A 15,433-nucleotide genomic window follows, 5' to 3' on the forward strand; every position below is an offset into this window, starting at 1 on the left:
TGTTCTAAACAAATAAAGTTTAAAAATCTTTTAAGTCTACAAGTATATACAGTAATAGAGATATACAGAAAGGGACACCTGGCTGGTTCAGTTTGTACAACATGCAAGTCTTGATCTCAGAGTGAAATCTGAGCCCCACACTGGGCGTAGAGATTACTTAAAGCCTTGAGAGGCACCCGGGTGGCTCAGTCAGTTAAATGTCCGACTCTTGATTTCAGCTCGGGTCTCACAGTTCATGAGATAGAGCCCCACACTGGGCTCTGTGCTGATGGCACAGAGGCTGCTTGGAATTCTCTTTCTTCCTCTTTCTGCCTCTCCCCAGCATGCTGCTCTCTCTCTCAAGATAAGCTTAAAAAAATAAAAGCTTGAAAATAAATAAATATATAGGAAAAAGTCTGGAGACCCACTGGACCAATACTATTTTCATCATCATTTTCCTATGGGCTGTAGGAGTTGCTTATATGGAAGGCCATAAACGTGTAACACTAGGAAAACGTACTGGAGGGTAAGGTAAAGGAGAAAATGAAAACCAGTTTAGGCTCATCCCTTAATCAGCAGAAAAGTTTTATTTCTTTTAAGGACAAACAATTAAACCACATCCAAGGCCTGAACTTACAGACACAAACCAAAAGTAGTCATTTAAAGCATTAGCTATTGAGGTACAATACATACACTGGGGGAAAATGCTTCGCCATCTGAAGCTTCTATCAAACTTTGCTCGATCGACAGCTGAGCTCTGCTAGTGCCTGGGTGTGGTGGAGGGTAAGAGCATATCTGCAGAACCAAAGGAGAACAGCTGTGTTCCACAAGTACTGAAGCATTTTAGACTGCACTGTGGGGACAGGTTTCACGCTGAAGGGAAGGGGGTGGGGGGAAGCTCTGTCCCTCCCCTAGGGCATCAGGCTGCCTTGCAGAGTGCCACAGCAGAAAAGCGGACCTCCCCTTGCTCACGCTCAGTGAATTCTCTGCAGACCTTCGCGGCATCCTGCAAGGAGAAAGGTCATTAATATCCAAAGCAGCAGCAGCTCGAAATGAAGTTTCAAAGGGAAAGGAACAGGTCACCCTGATCAACTTCAAACCTCCCCTTCAACTTCAGAACCAGGGCTGATTTAAGACAAAAATCAGGTGATGGGCAGACAGGAACCCACAACACACAGACTTGACTTCGGAAGCTGACTTTTTTTTTTTTTTACTTCCACCAAATATTCTGTGCTTTTCCCACCTTGTGCCTGGTTTTGACAAGAAAACAACACTATTAGTGCTCTTCTCCTCAAAGCAAAACAAGATAAAAAAAAAAAATGGATCCTCTCTCCCATAAGGGATAAGGGGGCATAAGAGAAAAGTCCCCCTAACTCAGAAATTCCTAGGAGACACACATTTCAAGAGAACATTTCACAAAACAGCCTGGTCTTCCAGGTGCAGATGATGAATTCTTATTGATGGTGGAATGACATGTGTGACTAGTTCTAAGGCCTACATTACAAAGATTGGTAATAGGAAATTGATGCCAATGTTAGTTATTTACCAAATTCTAGGCTTTAAAAGCCTTGGCATAGTAAATATCAATCACTGTTTAGTCTGTAAAAAGTCCAGTGGAAAGACAGCTCCACAAACCATATTGAATATGACCTTTAAGAGGATACAACAGTGGGGCACCTGGGTGGCTCAGTTGGTTAAGCGACCGACTTCGGCTCAGGTCAGGATCTCGCGGTCCGTGAGTTCGAGCCCCGCGTCGGGCTCTGTGCTGACAGCTCAGAGCCTGGAGCCTGTTTCAGATTCTGTGTCTCCCTCTCTCTGACCCTCCCCCATTCATGCTCTGTCTCTGTCTCAAAAATAAATAAACATTAAAAAAAAAAAAAAAAGAGGATACAACAGTCAGCTCCCAAGGGCTAAAACCAATCAACTCCATGAGTTTGGCCCTTAAAAGGCATCAACCACACCCAGAGTTTTGCTCCTGCTTTAGAACCACTTGTAAAAACTAGAGTGGATTCTATAGATTGACATCTACATATTTCACTGTCAGGATTTTTAATATACTGATATTCCAGATGTTCCTTCCCCAAATTGACTTTCCTATAGGGCCCACAATGATGATTAACATTAAAGATGTGTCTATAAAGGGAAGGGCCATCCCCTACAATGAGCAGTAACCTCAATCCTTTCACGTTCAGAATTCTTGGATCAAGTTTATGTACTTTCTTACCAGATTAGCAGTAATTTACAGTTTAGACAATCTAAAACAACTGTAACCACATATACCAGCAGCCTTACTGAGGATAAGAATTTTCACTATGATGCTGGTTTATATTCCATTTAATTTTAAATGAGATTCTAAATAGTTGTTGTTGTTTTAAAACAAAGTTTTATCTTCCCCACACCTCATAAATTCTACTCAAAGTAACAGCTTTAAGTTTCCTATGTGGGGCACACTTATCGTACCAGCAGTGTTCAAGAGGACAGTAACTACCTCAGACCTTATTAGAAGGACCAGTCTTTTCCCCAAATGGGTCATAAGCAGAAGTTCCGCCTCTGTTCTTATGCTCTCCCATAAGTAAATTCGACTCAGCAAATATCCTTCAATCCTGCTTTTCTAGATCTAGGTCTCATTCCGTACTGTTCCCATATACCCCTCGTAAATCCAGACTTGTCTCTAACTGATCTCAGGTGTGTAACAGCAAACTCGAGGCAGTGACCCCACCTACTGTGGCATAATCTGCCCACTAACACCTGCAGGTCATGAGGTTTAGGATATTCCAAAGTCCGGTCTTTTACACAGAAAGGTAGTATCGAACAGTGGCTAAGATTGTCCAGATTTGAACCATGGTTTTGTCATTCAAGTCACTGACGACTCTGTGCATCACTTAACTTCATTTTCTTCATCTGTAAAACGTGAATACAATACCTCAGAGCCTCGTTAAAAGCATCCCTAAAAGCTGTAAGTCACTTAGAAGAGCATCTAGCACACGGGTCGGCAAACTGCAGCCAACTGCCTGTTTTTATGAATTAAGTTTTAATAGAATATGGCCACACATTCACTTGGACACGGTCAATGGACAGCTGTAACAGAACTGGATACGAGCACCCTCATTTTATTGCCCTTCACCTTACCGCACATCTCAGACACTGCATTTTTATAGTGAAAGTCTATGGCAATCCTGCATCAAGCAAGTTATCAGCGCCACTTTTCAACAGCAGTCGTTTGCTTTGTGCTTCTGTGCCCCATTGTGGTGACTCCTGCAACATTTCAAACTTTTTTCTTGTATTTGTTACAATGACCTGTGCTTAGTGAAATCTGACGGTCACTATTAGGATTGTTTTAGGGTGCTATAAACCACGCCCATACAAGACCAGAGACCTTAGTATAAACGTCGTGTGTGTTCTCACGGCTCCGGTGGCCAGCTGTCCCCCCCGTCTCTCTCTCCCCTCGGGCCTTCCTATTCGGAGACAATGTTGAAATTAGGCCAGTTAATAACCCTACAGTCATCTGTAAGTGTTCAAGTGAAAGGAAGAGTCCCACGTCTCTCACCTCAAATCAAAAGCTAGAAATGATTAGGCTTACTGAGGAAAGCACGTCGATCGCTGAGACAGACTGAAAGCTACACCTATTGTGCCAAATACTCAGCCCTGCCGTGAATGCAAAGGAAAGGTTCTTGAAGAAAATTAAAAGTGCTACTCCAGCAAACACACGGATGGGAAGAGAGCAGAACAGCCTTATTCCTGGTATGGAGGAAGTCTGTGGGGTCTGGATAGAAGATCAAACCAGCGAGAACATTCCCTTAAGCCAAAGCCCAACGAAGAGCAAGACCCTCACTCTGTTCAATTCTACGGGGGCTGAGGGAGGTGAGGCGGCTACAGAAGGAAAGTCTGAAGCTGGCAGACACTGACTCAGTTAGTATAATGAAGAAGGCACCTCTGTAGCATCAAAGTGTGCGGTGAAGCAGCCTGTGCTGAGGCAGTACCTGCACAAGGTCAGCTAGGATCGCTAACGAAGGTGGCTACACCAAGCAACAGATTTCCAACACAGAGGACACAGCCTTCTACCAGAACAAGGTACCAGTTCGGACGTTCACAGTGAGAGGAGAAGTCCATAGTTGGCTTCAAAGCTTCAAAGAACAGGTTCTCTTGTTTGGGACTAATGCAACCGGTGATTGGAAGCGGAAGCCAGTGCTCACTCACCATTCTGAAAATCCGAGGGCCCTTAACCAGTATGCTGTATCTACTCTGTGCTCTTTAAATGGAACAAAGCCTGGATGACAGTGCATCTGTTTACAACATGGCTTACTAAATATTTTAAGCCCACCGTTAGACCTGCTGCTCAGAAAAAAAGATTTCTTTCAAAATAGGACTGCTCACTGATAATGCACCTGGTCACCCAAAAGCTCTGATGGAGATGTGCAATGACATTAATGTGGTTTTCATACCCACTAGCAAAACATCCATCCTGTGGCCCCACGAATTAAAGGGTCATTTCTTTTTTTTTTTTTTTAATTTTTTTTTTCAACGTTTATTTATTTTTGGGACAGAGAGAGACAGAGCATGAACGGGGGAGGGGCAGAGAGAGAGGGAGACACAGAATCGGAAACAGGCTCCAGGCTCTGAGCCATCAGCCCAGAGCCCGACGCGGGGCTCGAACTCACGGACCGCGAGATCGTGACCTGGCTGAAGTCGGACGCTTAACCGACTGCGCCACCCAGGCGCCCCTTAAGGGGTCATTTCAACTTACAAGTCTCATTATTTAAGAAATACATTTTGTGAGGCTTATAAGCTGCCATAGATATGGATTCCTCTGATAGATCTGGGTAATAAATTGAAAACCTCCTGGAAAGGATTCACCATTCTAGATGTCATTAAGAACATTCCTGATTCTTGGGAAGAGATCAAATATCAACATGAACAAGAGTTTGAAGGAAGTGGATTCCAACCCTCATGGATGATTTTGAGGGGGGTCAAGATGCAGTGGAGCAAGTAACTGCAGATGCAGTGAAAACAGCAAGAGAACAAGAATGAGAAGTGGAGCCTGAGGATGGGCCTGAGTTGCTCCAACCCCATGATCAAACTTTAACAGATGACGGATGAGCACATTTCTTAGGATGAGATCTACCGTGAAGACTGTTGAAACAACCAAAGGACTTAGGACATCACATAGACCAAGGCAGCAAAGCAGCGGCTGGGTTTGAGAAGACGGACTCCCAATTTTAAAACAGGCTCCACTGTGGGTATAGTTCTATCAAAAGCATCGCAGGCTACAGAGAAATTGTTTGTAAAAAGAAGAGTCAGTGGATGTGGCCAACTTCCTTGCCGTCTTATTTTAAGAAATCACCTCAGCTACCCCAACCTTCAGCAACCGGCATCCTGATCAGTCAGCAGCCATCAAGAACGAGGCAAGACCTCCGTTAGCAAAAACATTACCTACCACTCACAGAAAGCTCAGATGATGGTAGGCATTTTTTAGAAATAAAGTATTTTCTTTTTATTTTTTTAATGTTTGTTTATTTTTGAGAGAGAGAGAGAGAGAGAGAGAGTGAGAGTGAGTAGGGGAGGAGCAGAGAGGGAGACACAGAAGCCGAAGCAGAATCCAGGCTCTGAGCTGTCAGCACAGAGCCCGATAAGGGGCTTGAACTCAAACTGCAAGATCATGACCTGAGCCGAGGTCGGATGCTTAACCCACTGAGCCACCCAGGCACTCCAAGAAATAAAGTATTTTTAATTAAAGTACATGCACTGTTTTAGACATAACGTTATTGTACACTTAATAAACCACAGTATACTTATACTACAACATAACTTTTACATACACTGGGAAACTCAGAATTTCATTGGACTCGCTTCATTGCAATATTCCCTTTATTGCAATGGTCTGGAACAGAGCCCACAATATCCCTGAAGTATTTCTGTACTTGTAACAGAGCCAAAGGCCACACGAGGCCGAAAACATTTTCTACCTGGCTCTTTACAGGAAGCTTACCAGCCCTTCATCTGCACATAGCAAGCACTCAAAAAAGATTAGTTATTAGTACAAATGAAGTACTTTTACCTTAACTGCACTTTTTATTGTATCACGATGAAACAGCTTTCCTTTATAACAGTAAATTGATTCTAGAAACTTGTTTTTAGGGTGAAGGGGCCTACAGTAGCCTATTGTCCAGAATTAAGAGGTTTCCATAGTCACTTAGAGTAGGATAGTGATCCTGGATCTTAAGTTCTTATCGAGGCAGATCTTGAATCTGCTTCTCTTGTGCTCTAACAGTGGACCAAAGGAGAAGAAAAAACTGAAGTTGACGGCCTAACCAGAATCCATAGTGCACTACCTATAAGACTGACCCAAATGCATCAGTTTGAGAGGGTTTAGGAAAGGCTCAGGCTGCTGTTCTTTGAGTCGTTAGCTATGATGTAATTTGACAAGAGAACAATGGTCGCCTTAATCCCGCGAGGAAGTTAAGCAACAGCTTTCAGACTAATTCTAACCATAGGCTAAAGTCAGCACACGAGACAGATTAGTCAGGGCTGTTCTGAAGGATCCTGTTTAAAACCGTATCTTATAAGATAAGGTAGACAGGAATAATCCTTAAACCCTAAAGACTGCTATTAACCCAAGTGATTGGTGCTGGCCGCACTGACAAGGTATTAGCACTGTAGATAATATGGCTAAAGAAACGTGGACCCAGTCGGAGGCGGTTCCGAAGATTACCTGCAGCAATGAGTCCTCTGAGCTGGTGCCATGGTTCACCGGAAAAGGCATTCGTCCATCTACAATGAAGAAGCCAGGCATGTCAATTTCTCTGCACATTTGCTGGCTACTGTGTTTACCCAGCCTAAAGGGAAGTTTTAGATCTCCCAAATACCACTGCCACTCCACAAAGGAAGGCTGGTCAGAAGCAAATAAGGTTCAAATGCTCCTAGATGCCCATCCCAGGCAATTCTAATCCACAAGCAACAGGTCCACACAAGCGAAACGTAACCATCCTAACAGAAAGGCTTGTGCCCCATCTGCCGGGCAGGACCCCAAAGCAAAAGCCAGATGCAGCCTCCGAAGTACAGGGAGGAGCAGAGACAAGAAGGAATGCTTCGGATTTCACTGCCCCTCAATGACTGCCAACTGACCCCACGTTAGCTTTGCTTTTATTTGCTCAAAGGTAGTTCCTGACTTGAGGCAACATGGCTACCAGTCTTCCTCCGTTAATACAGAAGAGAGGACTTTTACAAGATGGATAAGCTTTCTTATTGCCATATACAAGCTAAGGGAAATTATCCCCCAACACATCCAAGTTCTTTCTATACAAGCAAGATCACGTGCATTTATCTTTTTCCAAAAGTATTCCTTGTCAGGTTGCTGCTAGCACTCCTAAGCCAGTAATGCTGTAGTGGAAGGAGGGAAGAGGAAGTCTGACATGAATGCCCTGAACTGGCACTGATCTCCTTACTGGTGTGTGACCAAAGTCATTCCTTCTGCAGGTCACTGACTGACTGGTCAAGGGAAGGGTCTGGGTATGATAAAGGATTAAGTGCCCCCATGAGAATACCTTGCTGTTCTGACTTCCTGAACAAAGATACACTCCACAAACATACATTAAGTACCACAAAGTCACATACCAATACTGTTAAGAGGAATCTCATCCAAAAGAATGCATGAAACTATGGGGCGCCTGGGTGGCTCAGTTAAACGTTTGACTTCCACTCAGGTCATGATCTCATAAGTCATGGGTTCGAGCCCTGCATCAGGGTCTGTGCTGACAGCTCAGAGCCTGGAGCCTGTTTCGGATTCTATGTCTCCCTCTCTCCCTGCCCCTCTCCAACTCACGCTCGGTCTCTGTCTCTCAAAAATAAACATTAAAAAAATTTTTTTTAAATAAAAGAATGCATGAAACCATACTGGGTTCCCAAAATGGACAAACTTACCAAGTTCATAGAGGTGGCCATCCACGTTGTTAAACAGAATAAAATGAAAATTCACTTTGTCATCTACCTGAAGAGTCAAGAAACATTTTGAAAATGAGTTTTTATTGTAATATACATTGCATTAAAATTTTTTTTCTTCAGCTTTACTGAGATATAATTGACCTAATATCGTGTAAGTTCAAAATGTATAACGTGTTGATTTAATACACATATTCTGCAAGGATTTTAAAAGCAGAGCTTAATTTGTTAAAAAATAGTCACTAAGTATGTGCTTGAACTGATTCGCTTATGTACCATTTTAAATCAGTATAGCTAACATGTATTTCCTATATAATAGACAATATTAGAAGACTCTTTTAATACCTTCATCTATTATGGTAGACATAGTGTAACTATCAGAACTCTGCTTTTCACTAAGAAAGAAATTCAGGCTTAGGGAGGATAAGCATCTCACCCAAGGTCAAGACTAGAAAGTGGCAGGGTCAACTATAGTCATAAAGGCACTGATAACCAACGTAAATCTAATTAACAGTTGACAGGAGGACTCTATTCAGATTAATAGTATATTTAAGCCTTCTAGAAACCATCAATCCTAGCTGGTAATCTTACTCTTGGCCAACGGTCTGTGAGAGAAGTATGTGAAATGCTCAATTTCCAGGAGGGGTGTTACTCTTGTACAATCATTTGGATCTAAACAAAAAACCATCAGTTTGAATTTATTCAAGACTATTTTATTGCCAATTAGATTTGTGGGGAGCCATTTTATGAACAGGTGTAGTCAAAGTATTATTCTGGTAGAGTTTTCTGGTGTTAATGGGCCTAGCTGGCCGTGGCTGGAAACATTTGCTGTGTTCAGGTAAGAGGTTCTTGTTCGTATCAGGGGAAACACAGACAGCACCTGGGCAGCCTGGCTCTGATTTGTATCTGCATGTATTTACCCGACATTGGCCTTCCTGGGCCACGGCATCATGGGCTGCCTGAATGGCCTGCAGGAAAGAGAGAATAATTAGCACAAAAACCTCTGTAGGAATTGAAAACTGATGCTCTAGAAGCCATCTTCCTACCTCATTCTTCTCAAAGCATTTTGCTCTGTCTTCAGGGGACAGCTTCTCCGTTTCAGAAAGAAACTGTTTCAGGACTGACCCATCCTCTTTGGGGGGAAGAAAAGTCTATTAGTATAAATAAAATAACGCAAATGGGTGCACAGCCAGCCATGCTCAGTGACTTAAATCTTTACTGTGGTCTCGGAGGTGGAAGAACCTTCCTTTCCCCCTCAGCCGCTCTTGCAACCACCCCCCTTCTACCACATTCAAGTCACAGAACTCTCCATTCTCCCGGTGTGCCAAGCCCTCTTGCCTCTCTTCCCTGCTCTCTCAACCTCTTTTCCCTCCCGCCTCACACTCACCTCTCCAATCCCTTACCATCTTCTTTACAGTGGTTGTGCATTTGTGACATGTATTTGTGAGATTTGTCATCCCATAAAGGCAGGAACTGTGGGTCTTGGTGTTACTGTTACCTACAGCACCTGACAGTACACAATCCTACATGGTGCAACTACATTCTAGTCTAGTTAACAATTCTCAAACCAAGATGTTTTACTTCAGGGTAGAAAATGCAATCTCCGTAGTATGGTTATCCAGGTGGACATTAACCTAAGGATCTTTTTTAAACAATTTTTTAAGTAGGAGCTTGAATTCAAACCCTGAGATCAAGACCTGAGCCGAAATCAAGAGTCGGATGCTCAACCGACTGAGCCACCCAGGCGCCCTGACTTAAGGATCTTAAGAAATGGAAAGAGCCTTATAGCCTGGCCCAGAGACAAGTGACCGGCTGACGGTGTGGAATAAGCGTTTTGTCATTGCTCAATATGGGTAAGTCTAGGAGACACTGAATACATAGCTAGAGTAAGAGCGAGTCATTTTTCAAAAGACTGCATTCGAACTTTCAGCTCTAAGCGAAAACATATTCGTTAAGTGAAGACCATTTAAAATCTGGAAGTGATAGGAATCCTCTTAACTTTATGGGGAGGGCTAGGACTCAGAATACATCTTTGGCTCTATCATGACCATGGTTACAAAGAGTTACAGTATCCCTCTGACCTCCGAACACAGTACTCTAAAGGGAGACTTACTGCAGAAGAAATAAAGGATCAAGCTACAATACTCTTTAATATGGCAAGTCAACATTCAAAAAAGTAGGTTCTAGAAGATTTGGATTATTATAGCCAAACGAGTTTTGTTGTTGTTTTAATTTCAAAAGTACACTAGCAGTCATCTTGGCCACACTTACCTTGTTTAAAAAAGTATTTGACCTGCTACAGGCCACACCGTGGACTTTATTAGCTGAAATTATGCAATTCTTAGCCATTCCCATCCATTGTCTAGATCAGGAGCTGGCAAACTACTGTACCTATTTTTGTATTATTGAAAACAGCCACACCCATTGGCTTACATCTGGTCTATGGCTGCTTTTGAACTACAGAGACCAAAAGGCCCTCAAAACCTAAAAGACCTATTCTTACCTTTTAAGAAAGGTTATTGACCCTTGGCCTATATCATACGTTACACCGTGTATCTTAACATAGCTTAGTGCTATTAACTGTGCTTCGGACAAACGTCAGGGCGGAGACTGCTTTCTTCTATATCCTCCACAGCATTCACTGGAGGGGAGCTAACACCCCCCCGACATGACTTTGTTCACAGCTGGATCTTTCAAGGTTTTGAGCTGCTGCTATGCTTCCCTGAAGGAATGTTCACAACACCTTTGTCCAGCCGTTCTAGGCTTTTGGTTCTCCTGTTGCTTAGGAGACCCAGAACCATTAAAGACAGGTCCTTGGTGTTACTATTTTATGGCTGAACATCATCTCTAATTCTTCCGAATTGTTGAGACCTGCACAGGGGCACAGGGGAATCATGACGACTGGCTGTCTGCAAATGGAAGAGCAGAGGCAGAGAGGCAGTACAAACCTGCGTATCACTCCCCCTTCCCCTCCAGGTGGAAGAAGCTAGACCATGCTTCTTGGAAAATGAGTTTCCTTCCCTCAAAAGAGAATCAATGTTAATTCGCCTACTGATTATATTTGGAGAAGTAGGTTTCAAAAAAAATTGAAGGCAAAGACTTTGCAGAGTAGACCCCTGGGGGTTTTGGAATGACAAGTTATTGTGAACTAGAGGTCAACTAGAGGAGGACTATGCTCCACACCCACTTACCAAACTCCAGTTTGTCCTGGTTATTGGCCACTGCATGTATCAGTCCGATGGTACCACAGGAGTTCCCGATGGTCTGCTTCATGAAGTACACCTTGGGACTGACTTCTTGTCCCTTCAGTTCTTCAATCTGTTTTTTCCTGAAGTTCTCATGCTGTGAATATAAAAAAACATTTTTGTATCTCAAAATGAAAATGCAAAGAACTAACAGATGGCAGCACAGCGAGTTCTACCACCTAAATGGAAACACAAGTGGGATGTGGGACCAGGAGCCTTGGTCCTAGGTGTTGGCCAGTGACCAGAGAATGGCCTGTCTGCCTCCCACACCCACGTCAGCCAGTCCGTGGGGTTCTGAGAGGCTCGGAGACTCCACCCTCATGCTGCAGTGCAGTAATGGCCTTGGATGTTGCCCAAGGATTTGTCTAGACACCACTACAACCTTTTAGCTTGAAATGGATGGTGTCCTGAAGAAAAACACACAAGTTCGTTATTTTCTTCCTTAAACACCACCACCAACTATCTTAGTATTCTTTGAAGTTCTACCTCTGTTGTGTGCAAGTATAATTCAAAAACAAACACAAAGCAAGACTTAACTGCTGAAAGGAGCAATTTAAAAAACTTAACTATTCCCTCATTCTTTTGGAAGGAAAGACAACTGGTCTAGGGTTCTGGGCTGTGATTTCACAAAATCGTCTCATCCTACAAGAGCAAGATATGACACTTGTTTGTGTCACATTTGCAAACTACAGTTTGAGGACAGATTAACAATGGGGGGGGGGCAGTCCTAAGAAATCAATAAATGAATAAGAGTAGAGATAGTGTCCCTCCAAGAATCCATTTGCTCTTTGTACAGTAATTTAGTGGGCTTGTCTAGACCTTTTGCTAATTAATTTTAGACCTCAAAGGTAGGACTTCACAGTTAAAAGCAAGGTGCCAATGTTATAGAAACACTAATTTCCCATAACGAGTGTAATTTAGACACGATACCAGAAGATTTCCAATTCCAGTTGCCTCTCATTACTGTACACATAACTGAAGTTTAAGCCTTTTCTGTGACACCATAAGAATAAGAGGGCTTGTTCCACCAGACCAATTCAAGCTCCAACCAACAGGAAGTTCTAGCATCAAAGATCTACCGCATCTTTAAAATGTGTTAATCATGGACTTAAGCGTTTTCACTTTTCTAGGTTAACGTTTTTTTTTTTTAATCGGATAGCACCATTCTTTAGTTGTTTGAGCTCTTGCATGGAAATACTTCTGCAAATTTTTCATTATCACTTAAAATTTAATGTTTCAGAGGTGATCCAGTTAGGATTTCATTACCTTCTCTTAGACAAAAGTGGATGCTTTCTAAATTAACATCAGCTTGTTTGGAAGTCAACATATAACCTTCAGCTTTTCTTTGAATTTGTCTCAGTGTTTAGCCTAGTCGGTGTTTCGTGTCACAGAACAGGTGGCTCAACAAATCTGACTGCCCAGATGGAGGTGAAGTTGTATGAAGTATCGCGCTTGTTCAAACCAGACCGGTTCTCTACCAAGAGCAGCTTGATCAGCAAAAAGCAAGCAGTGGGCTTTTGAAAGACAAACGCGAAGCACCACTGCCTCCCAGAGGCCTTGCCTGTGAGTGCTGCTCAAAATCTCCGAGTCATCATGGTTCCTCTAATAAGAGAGCTCGAGAGAAGCTCAAAGGAGAGAGGAGATGGTGTCTGATTCGGTCAACAGGGAAGCTAATTTGCCTTGCAATTATTTAGCGGCTTCGTTTTACCTAACAATAAAAAACATGTCAGTGGGATTAACCTAATAGCTTTAATAAGGGTTTTTAACTCACAACACAAAGCCCATTTACTAGGAGGAACGCCTGGAACTTCCCACAGAGCTTAATAATTTATGCCGAGGATGCTTCTAGAATACCCAGCCTTAGCATGGTGCTTCGGTGCCGCTTAACTGTGTTTGGAATGATGCCCCAAATGCTAATATCCCAAGTTTTGTTAATGCAGATTTCATCACTCCCCAGTCCGGGGTCAAGTGACAGCAATAGGAGATAGACAATGCCATGCCAATTAGTGGGATTTCATACATCGCAAGACAACAATTATCCCAGCTACCTTTTTATATCTGATGCTCAGTCTTTGAGGTACATACATCCATGCACACTTGTAGGAGGAAGACCATCTAAAGGGAAATGAAAAGGTGTTTCCAAGACTGCTCTAATGCCCACCTATTTCATTTGGCTACAAGGTCAGAGAGGAAAGAGGATAAGAGAGGTGGAAGGAGGTCCCCACACAGGAACCATACGCAAATGAGTAAGGTCTTTTTTAAAAGCACATTGGGGAGGTTAAAAACCAAGTGTGCATGTTGTAGGGAGTGGAGGGATGGGAAGAAACAGGAGTCCAGTGGAGACCCAAGAGTGGGGATGGAGCATTAAACAACCTATTTTGTTTTCCTGGGGTCTAGGCAGGCAAGCCCGCCCCCGTGTTTTACTGTAAGGTGGGAGTCTGAGAACCAAACAATAAACTGACAGGCCACAGCCCTTAAAGGGAAACAACCAGCCATTCTTTGGAGTGGAAGGCTCTGAAAAGCGCAGGTTCAAGCTTACTTATCAGTAGAGTAGGATGAGTGCTTTCTCTGGATAACTGAGATAATAGAACAGAGACGCTGTTTCTCTTTGAAATGCCAGGCAGTGCTGGATGGACGAGAGCGAGGAGCCAATAAATTGTTAACAGCCAGTGAGTAGATAGCATGACACAGAGGGCTTCTCACCCCATCCCCCGCAGAAAGAGGGCAGTTTTGCAGGTGTGGACGCGCAGGCCGGGAGGGGAGGGAAGCCGGGTGTCTACACTGTCCTCAACGCCTCATTCGGGTTTGGGAGCAGCGCACACGGTCCGAGGCCCGAGCACCCCGGGCCCCACGCCCTACCTGGGCCGTGAGGGGAAACAGCAGCAGCAGCGCGCAGGCGGGAGCGGGCACCGAGCCCAGAGCCTCCTCCTCCAGCCCCAGCACGTCCGCGAAGCGCCACTGGCCGGCGACCCCCAGCCGGGACAGCACCTGCAGAGAGGAAACAGGGAGGCCAGGCAAGCGGAGACCCTCGAGTCGCGGGCACCCGCCGGACTCCGGGATCGCCCCCCCCCCCCCCCCCGGCAGCCTCCGCGCCCCGACCCGAGCCGGGGAGGAGTAGCGGCCCGCCCCGCCCCCCACCCCTCACCCCCGCGGGCGCAATGACACAGCACAAAGCGCGGCCCACACGTGGCTCCCGCGAAGCCCGGGCACACGAGTCGGCGCGGCCCGCGCCACGCCCTCGGGGGCCGGGCCAGCGCTCACATCTGGGCGCAGCCCCCTCCTCCCTCCCACCGCTGACGGTTCCGCAGAGTCACCGCCCGACCCCGATGCAGGGGCGGAGGGAGGGCGCCCGGACTGCGCCCCAGCCCGGCCGCCTGTGGAGCGCGCAGGATGCCGCTGGGTCCCTGCGAGACAGCCGGGGCCGGTGGGCGCCTCCGGGGGATGGGGACAGAGGCGGCGCGAGACGCCACTCACTTTGTTCAGCATCTGAAAGGCAATTGCAAAGAAAAAATACAAAAACAAGGCCAGTCATCGATGCAGCTACCTGGCCAGGGCGGACCCTCAGCCCTGAGCTCCCGGGGCAACGATGCACCTGACGCTCACCTCGGGGTTAATCTCCATCGGTTTGAGCTGCATCTTTGCGAACCGCAGGAGGAGCCACTGCCCAGAAGAAGAGAAAAAACAGCAAGCGGAGCCGCCCAGGCTGCCGCTATAAAGCGCCGGCCTGACGCACTTTAGGTGCCTGCGCAGGGGGAGCAGGGGCAAAACCAAGAGACGGGGAAACGGTCAGTCGCTACCAAATGGGTACGAACCCCCCCATGCGCCGCGCAGAGTGGTACAGCCGGGCCCCCAAACCTTGCAGTCTCACTTGCTGGTGAGATAATCTGGTGGTTGTGGAGATGGTTTTTGTTGGTGGGTTTTCCTTGAGCGTATGGAGCAGTGTTTAGATGGAGTCTTTTTTTTTTGCGAAGTTTCTGGAAACCTATCCTTCTTACCATCCCAGTCACCCGAGAGCTCAGGGTTTCTGAAGCGTTGAGAAAAAGCCCAAATTCAACAGGTATATATTTAGTATGAATATAAATATAGGTCTCCCACATCTTGCAGCAGTTTGCATTTGACCTTAGACAATTCATCCTCCATGTTAAATCAAGCCAGTACCGAGCTTCGTTTTTAATTGATTGCCTAGAATAAAACAGTCTGGAATGTAAACGATATTGTATTAGTAATGCTGATGTAATGTGACTCCCGGGGAAGAATTGGTGGGTCGCCGAGAA

The 15,433-nt window shown here is 45.0% G+C and overlaps 1 protein-coding gene across 1 annotated transcript; it reads right to left on the reverse strand.

Moving 5' to 3' along the window:
* Positions 1-547: 547 nt before the first annotated feature.
* On the reverse strand, positions 548-14,885 carry UCHL1 (ubiquitin C-terminal hydrolase L1). Its single transcript, XM_045474238.1, has 9 exons — positions 14,763-14,885; positions 14,634-14,645; positions 14,019-14,147; positions 11,106-11,256; positions 8,961-9,046; positions 8,835-8,882; positions 7,897-7,963; positions 6,689-6,747; positions 548-985 (listed from the first exon to the last, which is right to left on the reverse strand). Exons 1-9 carry the CDS (start codon positions 14,793-14,795, stop codon positions 899-901), a joined length of 672 nt encoding a protein of 223 aa, XP_045330194.1. The 5' UTR covers positions 14,796-14,885; the 3' UTR covers positions 548-898.
* Positions 14,886-15,433: the final 548 nt, after the last annotated feature.

This window comes from Leopardus geoffroyi, chromosome B1 (genome assembly GCF_018350155.1).
Source record: "Leopardus geoffroyi isolate Oge1 chromosome B1, O.geoffroyi_Oge1_pat1.0, whole genome shotgun sequence".
Lineage (NCBI taxonomy): Eukaryota > Metazoa > Chordata > Mammalia > Carnivora > Felidae > Leopardus > Leopardus geoffroyi.

Coding starts and splice junctions, on each gene's coding strand:
- UCHL1 (XM_045474238.1), bottom strand. CDS start 14,795: ATGCAGCTCAAACCGATGGAGATTAACCCCGAG. Junction 9,047..11,105: donor CCAGGACAAACTGGAGTTTG/GTAAGTGGGTGT, acceptor TTCCCCCCAAAG/AGGATGGGTCAGTCCTGAAA. Junction 986..6,688: donor CAGAGGACTCATTGCTGCAG/GTAATCTTCGGA, acceptor TTCTCCTTGCAG/GATGCCGCGAAGGTCTGCAG.